Here is a 21,885-nt window from a genome sequence, read left to right as displayed (position 1 = left end):
CTTTCCCAGTGCTCAGCTGCCCACTCAATCCTTAATCTGTTTATTTTGTAGGCAGTCAAGTGCCAGCTTTTTGAAGGGACTCTTGAAACAATGGCAGCCTGGGGGTTGTGAAAAGAATCCTGGACTAGGGAATGTGAGACTGTCTAGTTCCAGCTGTGCCACAGGAACATTCGTCTCTAGCAATCACTCACCTGTGCTGTCTGTAAAATGAGGGCCTGGGCTAGAGGTGATGCCCAAGGTCCTGTTAGCTAAGGCACTTCAGGGACTCGAGGGGACTGAACGAGAGTGGAGTCTCACACTTTTACAGCTCCCATTCTGGCCTCGGGCACTTGTACTTTGGGAAAGCCAGCCTACACCACTCCCCTCCTTAAGCCCCATTTGAACCAGAAGACTTTGGGGGGTTGGGGGGGTGGCTGAAGGGAGTGGTGCCCTAGCAGGACGGCTTATATACTTAGGGATCCACCCCAAGATGGGAAAGCCACAGCTGAAAGCCACCTCCCTGGTTCTTAACTGGTGTTTCAGCCTTTGAGGGGTAGGCATAAAGTACAGAGTAGGAGTGGGAGGAGGAACAAGAGATGGATTCCAGGGGAAGAAACTGAAGCCCTGCGTTTAGCTATTTGACATCAGGTGTACCAACCACTCCCTCCTTTGTGCACACCCATTGTTGCATCAATTTCCCGGTAATTGCCGAAACTTCTTTACCTGTAGGCTACCCAAGAGAGACCTTCTAGCACACTCCACATAAATGAACCAAAGGAGTGAAAATGAGGAAAGAAGCACGAAGAAGGCAGGTTGCCAGTTTTATACTTGATCTTAGCCAAGAGGCCAGGAAGCGATAGGTTGCCAGTTTTTACAGCTAATAGGAAGTAAAAGCTTTTAAGCGTATTACTAGTGAAATTTTAGGAAAACAACTTGGGTGCGTGCTGCCCCCCCCCCCCCCACACACACATGCCAGGGCATCGGGCCTACTACAGACTAGTTGTAACTACATGGGAAAGTCCTTGAACCTGTCTGGGGAACCGCGATACTTGACATGAAGTAAATCGCCAGGGGCTACATGGGAATAACAGCACTGCTTCCAAGTAGGGCTGGGAGTCAAAGGAGACACAGCTCCCGAAACAAGGGTAGTGCTTTTTTTCTCCACTGGAGATTCTTCAGTGAACCTGAAACTGGTACCCTTTCCCTACACCAGCACCTAGTTCTAGCCTCCTCCCCCAGACCCACCCTCCTGCACTCTGGGGGAAGTTTCCAAACAATCTTATTTAGAAAGACCAGTATTTATACCAGCCTGTATAAGTCATCTCAGGAAAAACTGGAGTGGCAAAATGAAATGCCCGCTCCTGCAAGGGAAAAAAAAAAAGTGTTAGAATTTGAAATAAGAAATCTGAGTCATGGGAAATGAGAGGAAACCCAAGAGATATAAATCTGGAGTGAGTTTTCACAAACTCCATCTTTTGGTCTGTACCTTTTCCATATTTTATTAAATTCGTGTTTTAAAAAAAATCACAGCAGCATTATCAAAGACAAAATATGTACAAACATTTTACAAAAGAAACATTACTAATATCAGCTATAATAAGGGCAGGCTGAAGAACAGACGCTGAGTTTCCAGGGCACAGTCCGCCCTCAAACAAAGACATCTCAAATGTGTTCAGGCAGCTCAAACAGGCTTCTTTCCCGGTGACAAGCATATGTGGTTGGTAATACAAACGACAGCAAATGCGGACACTACGCGGGCTCAGCTGGCGAACTCCTCTTCTCACCAGCAAGGCCAGGATACAGATGGAGGTAATCAAATAACTTAACCCAAGACGGTAAAAGCGCTGCCCCCCCCTCCATCTAAGCGCCTGTAAGCCTGCAACACCGATGGCGTCAATGGCAAACGATGCGGGATTGTAATACAGACAGGTGATTCTTACATATAACCCTGAGCCAAACTTTCCTTAACTCTTCAGTCAGGTTTCTTGTTGGACCGAAAGGGAAGGAATTTTAGAAATGCTTCCTCTGAAGCCAGAAGTCAGAAAGAGAGGTGACCCTGAGCCCAGGATCTATTAAACTTGGTGGGGGTGGGGAGAGGCAGGGACTGGGAAAGAGCAAGTTCTCCTGTAGGCCAAGAGTCAAGGAGCACGGCTCACTTCGGTCTGGGGCCGGGCTGAAATCCGGTACCCCGCCCCACCCTCTGCCCCACCGTCACCTACAAGCTCGGTTCCTTTCTCAACTCCCCCAGTTCCTTGACCTCCACCTTCTTGTACTTCCCCGACTTCCTCCGGTTGGTGATCACCAGGACCGCCACGCCGGCGACGAGGGCCACCACGACCACCACGATGACGGCGATGAGGCCGGCCGTGAGGCGCTTCATGGAGAACTGGGGGGGCTTCTCGTCCAGGTAGTAGATGAGCGTCCGCTCCACCAGCAGGGGCTCGCCGCGCACGCGCACGTCGAGGCCGCCGCGGCCCGGGAACAGCGACTCGCCCTTGACGTCCCTCTCGAAGTAGTAGGCGGCGTCCGCGATGTCCACGTCGCCGGGGGCCTTCTCCGACGCGTTCTGCCGCAGCTCGATCTGGATGGTGGGCCGCTCGTAGTGCACGGCCGCCACGAACCTGGGGTGCAGCCGGTAGCGCTCGCGGAACAGCCGCCGCAGCTCGGCGTCCAGGTCCGAGTGGTTGAAGGCGCGGGCGGCCGGGCGGTGGCGCAGGTCGATGAGGATGTGGTGGGTGCGCACCAGCTCGTCGCAGCGCAGGCTCAGGTCGCCCTTGTCGGTGCGGCGCACGCCCACCGAGTTCACGCACCAGCACACCGACGTCTGGTTGCACTGGCGGGCCTTGAAGCGGCCCTCGTGGTCGCAGTCGGGGTCATACAGGCCGTCGTTGTCCAAGAGCGCGTGCTCGCTGGGCCGCACGAGCGCGCGGCCGCTCTTGGGGGCTCTCATGCGCGCCTTGAGCAGCAGGCACTTGGAGGTCAGCGTGGAGCAGTCCACCGGGAAGTCCAAACCGAGCACGCGGCACTGGCAGCGGCCGCCGGGGCCGTCCGCGCGGCACAGGGTCATCTTATTGGTGGCGCACGTGCAGTTGTCCTGTGCGCCGGCGGGGCCGATCGTCGCCGCCAGGAGCAGCAGCAGCAGTGGCAGCGGGGGAGACGGCAGCGCGAGGCCAGGACCCCGGGCCATGGTGGGGACGCGGAGCGCAGACGGGACGCGGGCAGACCAGGCGCTGGGGACTCTGCGGGGCTCCGGCTCCGCGCTGGGACAGTCTCGGGAGTCTGCCGCTGGCCGCTCCCTTCGCTCTTATACTCCGCCGGACCTGCCCGGCTGGTTGGGCGGACTCACCCTCTGGTATTTGGGTGACACATCCCGCGGTCCCCACCCCCCGCCCCGTCACCGTCCCACGGAAGGCACAGCCCGCTCTGCGCCGCCCGCGATAGGATCGGGGGAGCGGAGCTGCTCCCGCCTCCTCCAGACCGAAAGCCCGGGAGAAGAAAACCGATACTGACCTGCGGGCTGCGGGGCCCCGCCCCCGGCCCGCCCGGCCTCACCTGGGGAGGAGCAGCCCCCGGCGGCCGCCAGCTTGAGGACCGTGGGTGGCCTGGTATCTGCTGTCCTGAGCTGGAATTCTTAAGAATATCATTGAAAAGTAAGGCGCGTGAGATCGCCAGGCTTTTGTCCCCTACCCCCTCCGTTTCAAGTTCCCTTTCCCACTGCTATCCCTTCTCTACCCGCTAGTTCTCCTAGTAGCAGTTACATAGTTTACAGTTCACAAGCATTATCTCACCATCTTCACCTCAGTCCTGACAGGTATGGACAATCTTTCAGACCCATTTTATAGGTGATGCAGCCATCAATATCCTCAGATTCTTCGGAGGAGTCTTTGGTATTCCGGCCGGCCGTTGTGAAACCTTAAATCAATGTTTATGGAAACAGTGGTGCAGAATCCGAAGAAAGGGAGCAGTGTTTGTTACCGTATCATGAGTAAAACCCAGGTGTGCCGGTGTCCAATGTGTCAGAAGTTCTGTTAAACGCTTTTTCCTCTACACACACACACACACACACACACACACACACAGAAACATAATCTTCATACATGTACTCAGTGTAGAGAGACAAAAAGTTCTTAAAAAGAACAAGCAAGATTATAAGGGGTTCTTTGTATAACTTGATTCTAAAAGAGTAAATCGTTGCTTTTCTTTTTCTGTGTCCCATATAAGTAGCTGAACCACTACAAATAAGGAAAGAATGGAGCCTGTGGGAAATTGCTCGTCTGCCTCTGTGCGGCTACTTTAATGGGATGGAGGGGTTGCAATCTCTTTTTTGAATCATCCAGAAAGTCCAGGCTTTCAAAGCTGTGGTAAAATTAACAATAATTAGCACACTATAATTATTCCCGGCTCCTCCGTTCAGAGCACATTTTATATGTTCCGCATTTAATGAACACCAGCAGTAGGACAAGGGTGTTGTTTAACACATGAAAGCCAGCTAGGCCTCTATCCCATTAATTTTCAAGCAATTCCTGAGGCGGGTAGGTGGAAATATATCATTCTGCATTTACAGGTAGAGAAAGCAGAGTCATGTGAGGGCAGTTTCTTACCTACAAGCTCCAGGCATTGTGGGAATACTCCTCTGGTCTCTACTCCCACTGTCTCTGCTCAGCTTCTTGAACCTACAGCCTAGTCAGATCCCAGTTTCTTTCCCCCTCTCCAACGCCTAGTCCATCCTGTGTCAGAGGAGCCTTTCTAAATCACAAATCTGTGTCCATCTCTGCTGAGAGCAGAGTGGAAGGTGCTCTTGGCTCTTGGAATAGAATTCACACTTTTTAAGTTAGCGAACAAGATCGTGTATGGCCTTGAGCAAGGTACTTCTCTGTGCCTTAATTTCCTCATTTGTGAAATGGGGATAATAAAAGTACCTACTAACAAGGGAGGTGTGAGAATTAATGTAGATAAACGTCTTAGAACAGTGTCTGTTCTAACAGTATCTGCACTTAGTAAGCATGGTTAGGTGGTAGCTGCTCACATGGTCCCCACCACTACCATCATCACCATCATCTTGCTCCTACCGGTGTCTCCAGTCTTCTTCACATTTTCAAGCCTTTGTGAAATCATATACCAGGAGCCTCCCCCCTCATTTATTTAGTGCATTATTGTGCTTTTTCTACTGAGCTCTTGGATCGCCTCCAGGAAGCCTTCCCTGATAGGCCCTGTCTATTGCACTCAGGGCAGTACTCCTCTGTGCTTTCCTAAATCCTGTAACATACCACTAACTTTTCTGGGCTTCTGTCTGCCCCTCTGTAAAATGGAGATGACAGCATCTCTCTATTTCATAAGGCATTCTGACAATCAAATCTAAAATAAATGAGACAGTAGATACCAAAGTTTTGTAAACTGTAAGGCACTGTAAAAATGTCAGGTTGCATTTTTATTTTTTAAATACCTATCTTTTTAAGAGGCAGCCCACGGAATGGGAGAATATATTTGCAAATGACACTACAGATAAAGGACTGGTATCCAAGATCTACAAAGAACTTCTCAAACTCAATACACGAGAAACAAATAAACAAATCAAAAAATGGGCAGAAGATATGAACAGACACTTTTCCAATGAAGACATACAAATGGCTAACAGACACATGAAAAAATGTTCAAAATCATTAGCCATCAAGGAAATCCAAATCAAAACCACACTGAGATACCACCTTACGCCAGTTAGAATGGCAAAAATAGACAAGGCAAAAAACAATTGTTGGAGAGGATGTGGAGAAAGGGGATCCCTCCTACATTGTTGGTGGGAATGCAAGTTGGTACAGCCACTCTGGAAAACAGCGTGGAGGTCCCTTAAAAAGTTAAAAATTGAGCTACCCTATGATCCAGCCATTGCACTACTGGGTATTTACCCCAAAGATACAGACGTAGTGAAGAGAAGGGCCATATGCACCCCAATGTTCATAGCAGCAATGTCCACAATAGCTAAATCGTTGAAGGAGCCGAGATGCCCTTCAACAGATGACTGGATTAAGAAGTTGTGGTCCATATATACAATGGAATATTACTCTGCTATCAGAAAGAACGAGTTCTCAACATTTGCTACAACATGGACGGCAATGGAGGAGATAATGCTAAGTGAAATAAGTCAAGCAGAGAAAGACAACTATCATATGATTTCTCTCATCTATGGAACATAAGAACTAGGATGATCGGTAGGGGAAGAAAGGGATAAAGAAAGGGGGGGTAATCAGAAGGGGGAATGAAACATGAGAGACTATGGACTATGAGAAACAAACTGAGGACCTCAGAGGGGAGGGGGGTGGGGTAATGGGATAGGCTGGTGATGGGTAGTAAGGAGGGCACGTATTGCATGGTGCACTGGGTGTTATACACAACTAATGAATCATCGAGCCTTACATCGGAAACCCGGGATGTACTGTATGGTGACTAACATAATATAATAAAAAATCATTAAAATAAAAAAAAATAAAGAAGATGGCATCCAACAAAAAAAAAAATAAATAAATAAATAAATAAATAAATAAATACCTATCTTTTTACTTTTCCAGCTACTAAGTAGCCATAATCCTCTGTAAATGTCAGAGATACCTATTTGGTATTCCAATGCGTCCCAGGCTGGCGGGAGGAAAGCTAGTGGGGAAGGGTTCTCAGGCCTGGGGAGTGTGTACAATGGGGTCTTTGACTGCTTAGCTATTCAGGCTAGTGCTCCGAGGTCTCCAAACCTTGGCCTTTATCAGCCATGGGAAGTGTTGGGAGGATGGGGATAAAGAGAGCCTATTCTCAATGTCCTCTCTGGAAGACAGAGTGACCCCCCCCCCTTTTCTTTCTTAATTTCTGTGGTCAACCAAGTTTTCCCCAACAAGCACACAAACACGATGATGAGTTTGTTTTGTTTTTATTTTTTTTATAGATTCTTTTGGGAATTAGATGAGAAATACTTAATTATGTTTTCTAAGTAGGCTCTATGCCCAATGTGTGGTTTGAACTGCCGACCCCAAGATCAAGAGTCACATGCTCTACTGACTGAGCCAGCCAGGCACCCGATGATGAGCTTATTAACTAAGCACAGCCTCAGCTCTGATTCTCCCTTCTTCCTTCATCCTTTTCCTGCCTAGGTCTGCAAAATATCACATGTGAGCTGTAGCTCTTTGTATTTTTTTAATCTCAATTTTCAAGTATGTAACAAAAGCATTCCAAGAACTCAGGCTTGCCAAATGTGTATGGGGGACAGGAACCATACCTGAGCACTATAGCCCCAGCACCAGCATATATTAGGGGCTCCATAATGTTTATTGGGTTAAATAACAATGAGTTGTGCCCAGAATGTCAGAGTATCAATATACATTCCCAGGAGTGTTCATGGTGACCATTTCAATTCTCTGCAAGTCCAATTCTCATCACTTACCCCAGCCACAAACCTCTGTCTCCAAACACCCAGTTTCAAGGAAGACTGAGTAATGATGAACTGACCGTTACTTTTGCTTTTATGCATGATCCCAAACTTTGATCAGCCTGTGGCTATAGGGAATAGGGGTACAGTCTGATCAGTCTGTGAGCAGACAGGGATTCTGGATGCGTGCCGTATAGTACAGCCGAAGGAAAATAGGCTTCGGATCCAGTGAGACTTAGGCTCACATCCTGGCTTCACTTCACTCACTGGCTGTGTGATTTTGAACAAGTTACTTCACCCCTCAATTTCCTTAATTATAAAATGGGGGTAATAATGTCTACATTTCCTCAACATCTGTGAAAAGGATGACTTCCCACCTTGTTATTATGAACATGCTTCCCCCCCACCTCCCACCGAACATCATACTTCATCTATTCTTGTGCTCTGTTTTCTAAACTGGTGGTGATGATCTGACTTTCCTTGGTATAAGACCAATACCGGCTCATCAGTTTTATATGTCAGGGTGTGATTTATAAAAACAAAACTGTATTTGATTAATAAAAAAAATACTTACCATCTATAATTATTTTAATGATTCAAGATAAAGAATATAAAATACCCAACACGGTGTTTGGCATACATTAAAGAGAATTCATCTCAGCCATTATTATCAGCGCTCTCAGGAGTGTGAGGATGCTTGGAGATCATTATAGGGTCCTGCGCAAAGCTGGTGATTGTGGGGATTGCTGAAGACCAGGCCCCAGGAGCTGTGTGCAAGGGAGGGGAGTTGCCCCTGAGCCCTTGTCATCCTGACCCCCAGGACGCACAGATACGGAGACTATCTAGATGCAGGTCAGGCTCTAACACTTCTATGCTCATCATTTGCTGAAAGCCCTACAGCAGCCCTGGGGAGTAGGCAGGGAAGACATTATCCCTATTTTACAGATGTGGAAATAGAGGCCTTGGGAGGACAAGAGAAGGACCGGCTCATGGTCACATGCTTGTAAGTGGTGAGGCCAGGCCTAGAACCCGGGTCTCCTGACACCACATGTACATACCAATTAACAAAAGTGGAAGAGGATCGAAGGGGTCAAGAGGTTAGAGTCTCATCTTGGGTTCCTCAGATTTTCTCTTCTTTTTCTTTCTTTCTGTTAGTTATACAAATATTTTTTAGAAAGTCCTGGTTTTGTGAAGAGCAAAACCTAGCTAATTGTGTAGGGTACCACAGTGATCCCACAGCTGAAACCCTAGGACTCATGCCATGAGCCACCAGCTCCTCCCACATGGCAGTGGAAGTGTTGCTTGCTGTCTGCCTTGCTGTGGTGAAGGAGCCCACGTTTGAATTCTGCGCCGCCAGGCCATGGGCGGCTCCTTCTGCTTGGTTTGCTTTTTTGTAGAACAGTGATGATGTTGTCTGTGAGTGACACGGTGGGGATTCCATGGTGTAAAGTCTGTGAAGCTGCCTGGGCCAGGTTGAGAAGACCCCTCACTTCTCTTTTGTCCCGACCACGGTCGACTCTGGCCTCTGTCAGGAGCAGCCACTGAGGCAGTGGGCAATGCCAGAAGGCCAGACAGGGTTTCCCCCCTCCTGAGAGACCGCTTGGAGTGCTGGAGGAAGCAGGCGATCCTTCAGCCAGAATGCAGAAAATGCAGACAGAGAAGTGGACTGTGGTGATTGTTGGCTAGGGATGGAGGAAGAAGGCCCCAAGAAACCATAGAAAGAAGGGGAAGTCAGCCCAGGGGCTGGGGAGCAGGGGTGCAGAACACGGAATAGATAAGGTGTACATGATTCTAGTTTTAATGTTTCATGTCTTTAAAAATGTAAAAAAAAAAAAAAACATTGCATTTAGAATTCAAAAGAGCCAGGGGATAGGTACACCCTCTATATTTCCTTGTTTATTGTTACTAAAATGTTTATAATTTTTTTTAAATAAGTCAATCCCTCAAATTAAGTTTTAGGAGAAGTATTTGGAGTAAAATTTGTTTTTCTTCTAATTGTCTTTTCCCCCCATTTCCGTAGTTCCTGTTATTAATAGGCACTGCCGTTTATTGATCACCAACCTTGTGCCAGGCGCTTTATAAATAAATTCCCTATAATTCTTCCAGCATCTCTGCAAAATAATTACTCTTGTCCCCATTCACTTGATGGGGAAGCTGAGGCTTAAGTTCACACCGCTAGGACTCAATGGAGGAGGGCCTTGAAGCCAGATCTGGTGACAGAGACATTCACACTTTTCCAGGACACAATTGAGTCTTGCTGAAGAGTCTGGAATGAGCAGGAGTAGAAGGAAGACGTAAGAATGGTAAACTGGGTGTGGTTTGGGCGTGGTTTGGGTCTGGGCTGCTTCAGGAATGGAATGTCAGATCTTTTCACTTTTCTGGAAAGACAATAGCTTCTCTATTGTGTGCTCATTTGGGTGCGGCCTTACTCCCTTTATTAGGAGACGTTTGGGGTGACATCTGTGATGCTGCTTGGCGTTTGTAGTCCATCAGGATCTGAAAAGCGACAGCAGCATCACCTGGAAAGTGTGTGTCATTGCTTCATTTCAGTATCTCCTACCTATCAGCTTCTCTTCATGATCTTGTCATGGTCTCCTTGTCAGGAATTGCAAACCGGAACTGGACCCTCCCTCCCCTCACGTCTAGTCTCTCTGCCCTGGGGTAGCTGGCTTCTTTTCCAAGGGTTTTACACTCAGGGTAAAAGCCGATAAAACATCTAATAACTGTGTAGTCACTTTGTAGTTAATCTCACGGGCTCTTGGGCCCATTGTTTCTGGAGAGATTTGGCAGCAAACGAACAGAGATTGGGAAATCTTGTCACAACATTCCTGAGGCGGCCACGGTTCTCCAACCCCACATTTGTGAGTCATGGTGCTTCCTTTCCCAGAGCTCGCCAGCTGAGGTGTGACGCTCCCATGAGGGGGTGTGGAGGCGTTGCTGTTTCTGAGAGCTTCCAGCCCTTCCAACATGAGGGCATTGGTGGTGACAGGTCTCAAATGGGCTGCTGCCTCTTCCAAACTAGCCTGCCTGTGTTGGGCAGTCCTGGTCCAAGGGATGCTCCTTAGGGTTATTGAGAAGGACATCAGAGGTCATTTATCTCAGTCTCCCACCCCAAGTGTGAAGTCCTGTCTCCAAGTCCTGTACCAGGGGCTTATGCACTGCTTCCATATAGAAACAACCGTCCTCCCCATGAGACAGCCCGGCCCAATCCCAACCAGCTCCATGAGAAGGGCCATCATAATATTCAGGCAAACTCTGGGCCTCTGTAACCTTCACACACTCTCTGAACTTCCATTCTTGGAGCAATACCAAGTAAGCGATTTCACCTTCCACTCAGTGTCTCCTCAGGTATTGACTTGAAGCCAGCTCTCCCGGCCCCCAGCTTTCCTCCTCAATCCTTCCTGCCTCTTTCTTTGCCTTTCTCTAGTGAAACCTCCCTATGTCCTCATCCTTCCTCCTCTGCCAATGTCACACTCTGTGTGGTGGCGTTGTTGCCACCAGCAGCCCCATTCAACACATGGTTATGGAATGAGGCCGTCTGGGGAGATCCCCACCGAGAATCCTCCGGAAGCTGTGAAGAAGGGTTTGTTTCTGATGTCCCGCCCCTCGCCTCTGCCTGGGAGGGTAGGCATAACCCAAACCATCCCTTACCTGTCTACTCATTCCCTCTTTTCTTGGAACAGATGGTGTCTGAGCAATATTTATAATATCTACAATTTACTGAGAGCCTATTATGGGCCAGCTGCTCAACATGTCTTATCTTCAACCTTACATCATCTAAATGAGGTAGGTTCTGTTATTCTTGCCTTACAAATAAGAAACCCATGCAGAAGGACACTTGCCCAAGAATATATCGATAGTAAATGGCAGAGCTGGAATTCACACTCATTTCTGTCTGGCTCTCAGATTCTGCTCTTTGTGATACCATGCTGCTACGGACCATGTTTATCTCCCCAGCCCAAACGTTTTAACATCCACCACACCTCCGTACAAGTTCACTCCTCTACAAGTTCGAACTACACCGCAACTTCTCTTTCTTTGCAGCTGCTGAATCAGAGCATCAAAATAGTGTCTCAACTGAAGCCAGGTAATGATACGGCTTCAATTTTATGGGACAACTTACAGTTTTGCTCCCTGACATCTTGGTTGAACTCAACCTTTCAGGGAAGCAGACAAGGCATGAGATACACTGTACTGATGAAGAAAGTCCAGCTGAGTACAGGTTAGTGGCTTGTCCAGCTTGAGAGCAGGTCAGAAACTTCCAGACTTCCCAGCAGCGGACGCTTTCCTTAGCTCTTGTGTTGCCCTTCCACGGGCATGAGCACCCCAGCCCTCTCCTGGCTAGGGTGTGCCCTCTGCTCATCCCTGCCTCTGTGGCTGTTTATCCCTAGATGTTTCCAGACCCTTCAGCCCAAGGATCCAACTGTGCGGAGGGGCTTGCACTCCTGCCCTCAGCAGCTGTGAGTCAGTAGACGGAAGTAGAGGCGAGGAGGAGTGGGAGAGAGGAAAAGTTCAGAAGTCTGGGGAGAATGAGAAGGAGGGAGAGAGGAGCCTTCATTGTTCTCCAATGCGGGGATATCTGGGTCCAAGACAAAGGGCCAGGAAGCCCCCATTGTTCTTCTGGCCTCCGTGGGATGCAAGAGATTGGACTCATTTCTTTGGATTCATGTGGGAATCAGCTGGCTCTGTCAGCTAAACATCAGCGTTAACCTTTCAAACCATGGCTGATGAGAAAATGAAGACTGCCCTCCAAAGCTTCGCCAAGAACACTGGAGGCTGCTGATTGGAAAGCCACGGGAAGACAGCAGAGCTCTTCTGCTTGCCACCATGCACCTCCTCTCCCCACCCACCCGGCTGGTTTCTCTTACACCCCTTCACCAACCATTTATCCAGCCAGCCACGCATCGATAGTTCACTTCAAATGCTTACGGAGTGCCTGCCATGTGTCAGGCCTGGACTAGGCCATGGGGCTAACGGGCCAATAGCACCTGACCCCTGACCCCGAGCAGCTCAAGGTCCACACAGCAACAATGGCCGCATTGGGGCTAGATATGTATTTGTTGAACAGATAACATAGAGACATGAAAAATTACAATAGAGGGATATAAATTTCAGTTCCTGCCCTCCCCGCTCACATGGGTTATTCACCTGGTTACAGAATACATCAGTAGAAAAACCTCACTTGTTCTTAAGTGTGTCTATTTTTTTCTTATTTTTCTCAGTGATGCATATGAAGAGCTTTGAGGGTGAGGGGTGGGGAAAAACACAACCCAGTAGGCAACATGTGCAGAAAAGATGACTGAAAAAAAGAACATTCGGGCAGGAAAACTCAGTCTAAAAAGATACCACTTGAGGGACAAAACTGACAGCCCAAATAGATAACATCAAAGCACGTTAAAAGCTGGAAATGACTTTCCAAGAAAGCTAGCCCAGTAGTAGTTCTACTCTGTTTGTGTCATGGAATCCATTTCTGAGGGGGTGACTTGGATTCTCTCCTCGAATAAACGCAACTGTGCACACACACGAACCCTTACAGGAAACTCATGAACCTTGACTGGGTTTCCAGGGGAGGCATCGGGATTCCCTGGAGTTTATTTATCTCAAGGACCCTCCCACCCCCAATTTAGAATCTGATGGAGTTCAATGCCTTCACCTCATTGAGCAGAGACTGCAATGACTCCTTTGAGGTCACGCCATCAGTTCATGAAAACATCTGTTTCGTTTTAAGAAGGAACTCAGAAACCAGGTGCTTGGGTTCAAATCCTGATCTTATCATTTGCCAGCTCTTGATTTTCAGTAAACCACTTAATTTCTCTAGGCCTCTTGTTTTCTTATCTGTAAAACCGGAGGTAATAGTAACCTACTTCATAAGGTTACATCTATGTGAAGAACTTTGAGCAGAGGTCAGCAAGCTTTTTTTAAGACGCTAGATAGTAAATATTTCAAGCTTTGTTGGCTAGGAGCAAAATTCAGGGCTATTATGGCATCCTTAGAGAATTGTTTAAAAATGTAAAATACGTTCTTAGCTCACGGACCATATAAAAATAGGTGATCATACAAAAATGGGATTTGGCCCACGGGTTGTAGTTTGCTGACCCTTAGCCTAGAGCAGCACGTGGCCCTCCATAAGCTTTCAGTAAGTGCTAGTTTCTGCTTTCCCAAACCAGGACTTTTTCCAATGCCAGGACTACCTCCATGTGGCATAAATCACAACAGGAAACAAGGTGCTGGCTGCCCAACTCAGCCAACCTGTTTGTTACAAATAAGTCGACGTTGCCAAGGCGTATGGAGCCTCCCTTGCCTCCCTGTTGCAGAGGCCTTCCCATCTGCATCCGGCTTGAGTGGGCGAAGTAGCAAAAGCTCTAATTATGTTCAGGGAAGCCTCGGGTCCAATGCCAGCAAGCATCCTCGGGCAGAGACCATGGGAGGGGCTGGATCAGGTTCCTGGGTCAGGGCAGAAGCACAGGAAGGAGAGAGAGCCTATCCCAGAGCTCCCCATGTTCTGGACTCTGGGGCACGCTGCCATCTTCCCGCTCTGGGGTGTTGGGAAAGCCCTGACTCTTGCCCCTGGGGGAGGCCAGTTCTGCCAGCTCGGCTACCTTCTGCCCGTACCTACCCTACCTTAGAGCCTCTCTGACAGGGGAAATTCCAGACACAAACACAATCACATGTGTGAGTTAGAGGGGACCCGACCATCTCTCACCACTGCTTCCTTTTACTGATGGGCAAACAAAGGCCCAGGGTTGGGAAGTGACTTGCCAGAGATCAGACACCTGGGCTGCTGCCCTCCTGCCTTCCGGCTCAGCACTTCTGCTCTGCCTGCATGCGTGCAGGTGTCTGTCTTTGGCACATAATGGAAACTAGAATAGGAGTTGTCCAGTCTTTTTTGTTGTTGTTGTTGTTGATACTCACTGAAGTGCAGCTAGATTTGACCTGGAAACAGCTCTTTGCAGAGGGCATTCACTTGTTTAACTCACTCTGAGTGCCTCCTATGGCCAGGCTCTGTGCTGGGTGCAAAAGAGGAAAAAAGCTCCAATTTTTGCTTTTGAGGACCTTAGCTTACAATTTGGTGTGATTGTTGTTACTCATTAGTAAAGGTCAGGGATGGAGGTAGCCAGCCCTCAGAACCTTTTTGCCAGCCCAAGAGGGGCATCCACCCGTGGTGTTTATAGCAGCCCACTACTCTGGGGAGTAAATGTGTCCCCTCCAGAATCCCAATGCCCTGGGGTACCTCTTCATGGCATGTCCCCCTGTTCTCCCCCTCTCCATTCAAACCCTGCTCTCAACCAGGGGTCCCCCTGGGAATGAAGAAAGTCACATACACTGAGCATCATTTGGCTAAGCAAGTTTACCTAACACTAGCTCATTCAGTCCACACAGCAAGCCTATCAGATAGAAACTGCCACAGGTGGTGGAGACCCGAGGCCCAGACAGAGGGAGGGCCTTCCCCAGACTCACATGGCAAGTGCACTCTAGAGCCTGCATTCCAACTGTTGGTCTACTCTACAATCTGCATGCCTTCCACTGGAAAATGGGACTGATGTTAGACACGGCAACAGGGCTGTTGTGTGGTGTGGGGGAGATAACTCTTGCAGACATGCCAGCGCAGTGCCTGGTACAGCATAAGGGCTCAATGCGTGCTACCTCCCCTTCCCCTTCTCTCCCTTCACCCATGCTCCATCCCAGAGAAATTCATGACTTGAGTCTCCTTGAGTAGAAAAATAACAAGCAACATTTATGGAGCTTTCTGTGGTGTGGGCTTCTGGAGTATCTAATTTAATCCTCACAAATCTGCTCTGAATTAGGCACTATTATTAGCTCCACTTTACAGAGGATGAAGTCAAGGCAGCAACTTGCTCAAGACCACACAGCTAGTAAGTGGTGGATTCGGGATCCAAACTCTGGTCTCTTGTAGTCTGAAGCCCATGCTCTTCAATAGTCCAAACCGCCTTGGTCCCTGAATTGGCAGTCCTATGCCAAGTGCATGCCTGGCAGGCTGCCCGATGGAGCAGGACTGGGCAGGCCGCTTAATGAGGGGACTGACCTGGGGAAGGAATGAGGTCACATTCCAGGAGGCTGAGGCAAAGCCGTCCACGCATCACTTCAAAAGACTCACTCTCTTGGAAAAAAACCAACAGGGTTGGATACCTGCGCCAAATAAGAAAACTGGATGCACAAAAGGGATATCAGGACCCAGCAAAGGATTCCAACTTCCAGGGCCAAAGGGCCTAAAGGAGACCAGTCCCTCAGACTCCCGTGAGCCTGGGCCCCCAAGCAAAAGCCATCGGCATCACCCTCCAAGGACTCCTTTCTGCCTTGTCCCCTTCCCCCTTCTACTCCCAAACTCCAGAGAATCAACTGGCCTTTCTTTCAGGCTTTCACCCCTCTGTGCATGCGCCTTAAGCACTTACCACATTATTAATTAATTCACTTATTTCAGGAATGTTTTCGAGCGCCGACTTTGTTCCAGGCACTGTGCTAGGAGTAGTGCATATGGTGTGTCTATTACCCCCGTGGACCTTACCAACTGCGAAGAAGCCAGACATTAAACTAAAAGTGAGTATTAAGGTAGGTGAAACACAGGGTGCTACCGGAACTAACTTCCTGCTTTTCTTCCTTTCTTCCACTGTCCTTCTCGCTTTCCCTTCTTCCCTTCATTCCACAGATATTTATGAAGTGCGCACTAGATGATGCCAGGCCTGGTCTTGGTGCCAGTGATAAAGCAATGAATAAGAAAGATAAGATGCTTGCCCTCCTGGAGCTGACAGTCCCCTGATAATTGGGGGATTTGACGCAGGAGAGGAAGAGCTTGTGAGCCATACTGAAGAGTTTGAATTTGATCTGGTTGTTGAATGAAAACCCAATATTGACTTTAGGCAAGAGAATGGTCTGAGCAGACTTGGGTTTCAGAGAAACTACACTGGAAAACAATAGAGGATGAGTGGCCCTCTCAGGATGAGACTAGTAGCAGGAAGTTCAGACTGGAGGCTCCTGGGATATCCTGGAGATATGTGTGATGGAGCCTAGACCAAGCAGGGCTGACGAGAAGGAAAGACGGTCCCACAGCTCGCCCAGGACCGGGCTAGCCAGTGACACTGGCACCCTGGGCAGTATGACAAAGCAGCACCTCTTCAAACTGATATTTTAAAAATGGACACCTCCATTTAGTGGGCATGAAGGGAAACACAGTGTCTATTAGTAGGAGTTGCATGCCTATTTCTTTATGCTTTTTATGTGTACCGAAGATAACATTTCAAATCATTTGGAATCATCTTCTATTTCACAATTTCTCTGTCTCTTATAACAGGGTAGCAGACTGAGCTCTGAGAAGTCCAGCCCCTCTGCTAGAGAGACCACATAGAAAGGTCCCGAGATTACCCAGTAAGGGAGAGGCATCCAGCTGAGCCCAGCCCCAGGTGTCCCCAGGGTGCCAATCATGCAAGTTATGACATCCTAGGACCCTCAGACCAGCCTGGCAACCAGCTGATACCAGTGAGTGACCCCAGTTAAAGCCACGTGAAGCTGGGGTATCTCCCAGCTGTGTCCTGCCTGAATTCATGACGCAAAAATTGTGAAATACAATAAAACAATCATATTTTCAAACCACTCAGTTTGGGGTCATTCGCTGTATAGCAATAGATAAACAGACCACTGTCATTTGCAGACATTTGAGGGATATAAAAAGAGGTAATCCCTGTCACCATGTGAAAGCCTCTTCATGTGATCCCTACAGAGGTCACAGGGACTGAACTCCAACCTGCATGCCACCCCAGCTAATGGGTCTACAGAAACCATGGTAACTAACACCATTCTTTCCAGGTAGATGTGGGGAGGCCCCTACGTCATGAGGAGAGCCTACTGGAGACACCAGTGAAGAATCTTTCACAGGTATCTAGCCTTTTTTTCTCCCTCACTGGATGGCAAAGAAGACACATGTGTCATAGTTGCCATTGGCAGCCACCGTATGAACACAACGGGAGCCAGACTTAGGATGAAGCCGGTGCTACAGAGGACAGAGGGGAGGGATGGAAAGAATAGGAACCTAGGACCAAAATGGCATCATCCAATCTCTGAATCAACCAACTCTGAAGCTCCCCCACCCCCACCCGCCGCCGGCCCTTGGATATCTGCTATGTGAACTATGTGAACTAATGTGTTTGCTTCTAGCCTAAGCCAGTTTGTGCAAGATTTATTGCCTGCTGTCCAAGACAACCTAATTAATGCTATAATTCTTTTCTCTGAAATTTGCAAATTTGGTCAGTGAGTTTAATTTCTTCAGTCCCAGCTCATCCTGAGATCACCCTGTGCTCACTTGCTCTATTCAAAGTCCCAGAATGGAGAATGCAAGAGAAACAAATTTGATCTGTCATTTAAACCATAAATTCAACTTGCTACATAAAATTCAGGAAAGTAATGCCTCCAAACAGTAAAGAGTGCTACACGTAAATATGAAGAACAATAATCGTAAGAAGGATAACGAATATCACTGAGAAGTTACAATATGCCAGGCATTGTTTTAAATGCCGTGTAGGTTACTTCATTGAATTCCCACAACAATTCCATGTGGTTAGAGATACTTTCATCTCCATCTTACAGAGTAGAAGCTGAGACAGGGGAAAATTAGGTTAATTTTCCTAGGTCACACAGCAGCAAGTGGTAGAATGGGAAATTAAACTGAGAAAGTCTGACTCCAGAGCTCTACCTCTCAATGACTACTCTAAACTGAGAAAGAAGGAAGAAAGAAAAGAGGAGCACCGAAAGAAAAAAATTAATGTTTCCTAGATTTGTAAGCAAGGCAGGACGATTCATGGGTAGGATGGATTGGGGGTGAATGGATCAATATGAGACCAAGTGAGAATGAGGCATGAATAGGTGCTGAACATCTTACATGACCCTGACCTCTGTTATTGATGTTTTATAAATACCTATAGTCCATATTTACATATATATGTCTATATATGCATATACACATACTATAAATATCTAATTAATACCTCTTTTCTATGTGACCTTGATCTTGCAAACTTTAGTTTTGTTGGCCATATGAGTGTGTCTTGGGGGAAGTGTGACCCTATACAACAGGTGTCAAAACCAAGCCCCAAAGCAGTGGCTCTCCTTGACCAGCCCCAGTTTCTCCCCTGGGCTTTGCTGCCTCTGGGCTGTTACTAAACTCACTCTGCTAACAATTCCAATTGTAATCAGTTTTTTGGAGCAAGAGGCAGAGGGGCTGGGAATCCCAAAATGGGCTCTGCATTCATTTGACACAAGACCTTGGCCCACCAATGTAATTGGTCCCTCTATTTAGAGGGAAGGAGCTTCCGATAGACTGATTTTGTGCCAGAGCCTAAGCATTACTGTGCCAAACACATAGCTACCATTCAGGCTCTTTCTTCAGAGAAGTCAACCTTTCAGTATTATGGCTAGGCTTTCACACAGGAGAACAAGTTGTCAGGTCAAATCCTTGAAGAAGTGAGTCTGTATTCAAAACATGCCTGTCCCAGAACTGTATGGGAAATGTTCCTTCTCTGAGATTGTCTGTTCTGAGGACCAGGCTGTGGGAAATCTCTGAACCAAGACCATTCCTGCATCTTTTAGGCTCCTAAGCATCTCATTCATCTCCAAGCTCTTCAAAGTCAAGTTCTCTGGGGAGCAATGTCTCTTATTGGAGACAGATATCCATGAATGGGAAATGCCCTTCTCTTAGGTAAATGTGGTTCCATTCAAGGCTGCTGATGAAAATTATTTAGAGTGTGACGGATTTTTCCAGATGATATCCAGGTCTGCCATACTTTGTACTTATCAGTGTATCCACTTCTGCAAAACAAATCACAGAGATGGAAACGCCCTCCCATGTCAGAGGAACTTTCCTCCAACTGATGTCTGTATTTGCCTCACAACACGCTGTTCCCCATGCTCTCCTTTGTGCATCCATTTATTTATTCATGCAACACATTCACTCATTTCATACAAAGAGACTATAATGTATCATGCACTGGGCAAACTACTGAGGACACGGGGGTGAGCAAGATAGAACAGTCTCTGCTGTCGTGGAGCTTAGCACGGAAGACAAGCTCTTAGAGCAGGAGTATATTGAATATGTAATTTGTAATGGAAAATTGCAGAATGATATGCAGATTTTCAGCAAGGAAGTGAGATGGGCCATCTAAATAGACTGGGGTCAGGGAATGCCTTCTCAATCAAGTGAAGTCTAACCCAAAACCTGGAGGATGAGCAGTACTTGGCCAGGGGAAGAAGGAGAACATCACATTTCCAGGTTCCTTTGTGGTACAAATTCTGAATATGAATTAGTCCAAACAGTCAGATGTTCTCAAGCAGGGTTTAGAAGATGGAGTGACAAGGTGGCCTCACCTGCCTGCCTCTGTGGCTCCGCTGGCAAGCGCACAGGAGGTCTGGCTTTCCTGAGACACTGCTTGATTGTGGTGGCTGCCCAGTCATCTTAGCTTCTAGACTGTGGCTTTTGCTCATTTGGTTGGTTTCCTGATCCTGCCAGTGAGCAGCTGCAGAGGCAACTTCCCATTTGGCTGCCAGTTTCCTGAGGCAGAGAAGGCAGAAGTTCTGCTGCTGGCCAGAGCCACCCATGGCTCTTGAGGTTAGTCTTGCTTTCCAGGCTTGCTGTTTCTTCTATAACCCCTGACTATCATATCAGTTAAGGCTTATGTTAAATGCATACTACAAAAAAGAAATCTCAGGCAAGTTTTACAGTTAGGAATTACACACACACACACACACACACACAAGTCTAGAGTTGCTAATTCAGTGGCTCAAATATGTCAGGACCAAGGACTCCATAATTTTGCAAGGTTGCAAAATGGCTGCTGTTGCTCCAGCCACTACATCTACATTCCAGACGAGAAGCAGAAGAAAGAAAACAAAGAGGAAGTGGCAATACCCATTTCAGGAATGTGAACCTCCCAGAAATCACCATTTGCCTTTTGCCTACACCTCTTTGGCTACAACTGCTATGTGACCACCTGCATCTGAATGAGAGGCTAGGAAATGTATGTATATTTCTTAGCTGTGCGCCTTGCTGTCCTAAACAAAACTACAGTTCTGGGAGGGGAACACTGACTTCGGGTTTGCCACCAGCAGAGTTTGCCCTGTCCTCCTGTTCCCCCAGTCTGGGATGCTCTTCTCTCCTGTCCACCTATTGAAATCTCATTCATCTTGTAAGAGTCCAATTAAATGTCACCTCTCCTAAGTTTTTCCAGGTATCTAGAAGAAACTTTCTTTTTTTATTCTTCAGTTTAGTAAACAATATCTTGGATGCCTGGTAAATGCCAGATCCTATTAGGAGCTATGGAGAGAGATGAGCAAGACAGAATTGCTGTCCTGATGAAGCTCAGTTTATTTCTGGGTCTGAAAAGCAGATTCAGGTTATTGTTTAAGGGGTGCAAAACTTCTGTTTCTGTTTGGGGTGGTGAACAAGTTTTGGAAACAGCATGGGGACAGTTGCACAGAAGTGTGAATATAATTAAAGCCACTGAATCACACACTGCAAAAAGGTTAAAATGGCAAATTTTATGTCATATATGTTTTAGCACGTGTACATGCACGGCACACACACCCCAGACTCAGAAAGCGAAAATGTCAATGCAGTGTGGCAAATGAAAAAACAGAAGGAGGGACAGGATAATGGGGGTGCACAAAGAGTCATCTGCATTGCCCAGACATCCGGTCCTGCCTATGCCACTGAGTCTGTTGTGCATACTGGAAAACAGAGGCTGAGACGCAGCTAGAACCAAGAGGTTTATGGAGGAGGAAGCTTTGGAGGGGAGTGAGCAGGACTGGGCAGAGGAAGCTGCTAGAACTACAAAGTCCTTTGATAAATCTCTGCTTGCCCAAAGGAGAGTGTTGGATGAGGGAGCCCCTTAGAGCAATCCTACTTTGGGTGGAGATGCAGAGCCCCTTCTGCCACCACCTTGCTCAGGCATTGGCTGGGGCTGCACTGGGAGGGTACTGCCAGGAAGAATGAACTGCTGGAGGCTGTCTGCTCACTGAGGACTGACTTTTTTTTTCTTCTTTTCTTTTCCTTTCTTTTCTTTCTTCCTTTCTTTCTTTCTTTCTTTCTTTCTTTCTTTCTTTCTTTCCTCTCCTTTCCTTTCCTTTCTCCTTATTCTTACTCTTTCTTATTCTTTTTTTTTTTTTTAAGAGAATACACCTGAGTAGGGGAGGGGCAGAGGGATAGAATCTCAAGCAGACTCCTGTTGAGCTGGGAGCTGGATCTCACCACCCTGAGATCATGACCTGAGCCAAAATCAAGAGTCCTCTGCTTAACCAACTGAGCCACCCAGGCGCCCCTTATAGCGTCCTTTCAAGGTGCATAAATATAACCCATGTCTGTGTCTGCCACAGGCACCATTTTCTGTGTGATCTTGTGGTATTTATAATTTCTGCACCTCAGTTTTCCCATTTACAAAATCAGTTTTATAGTAATAATAATAGCAACGTCACCCACTCATTGGGACAATTATATGAGCTGT

General features: G+C 47.5%; 1 protein-coding gene across 1 annotated transcript; it reads right to left on the bottom strand.

The window, feature by feature from the left end:
- Window positions 1-1,452: 1,452 nt before the first annotated feature.
- Window positions 1,453-3,334, bottom strand: TACSTD2 (tumor associated calcium signal transducer 2). Its single transcript, XM_026497991.4, has one exon. The coding sequence runs from the start codon at window positions 3,164-3,166 to the stop codon at window positions 2,195-2,197; it is 972 nt and encodes a 323-aa protein (XP_026353776.1). The 5' UTR covers window positions 3,167-3,334; the 3' UTR covers window positions 1,453-2,194.
- Window positions 3,335-21,885: the final 18,551 nt, after the last annotated feature.

Source organism: Ursus arctos, unplaced genomic scaffold, assembly GCF_023065955.2.
Source record: "Ursus arctos isolate Adak ecotype North America unplaced genomic scaffold, UrsArc2.0 scaffold_12, whole genome shotgun sequence".
NCBI lineage: Eukaryota > Metazoa > Chordata > Mammalia > Carnivora > Ursidae > Ursus > Ursus arctos.
The sequence above is the reverse complement of the archived record's forward strand: the minus strand, read 5'-3'. Positions and strand labels throughout refer to the sequence as shown.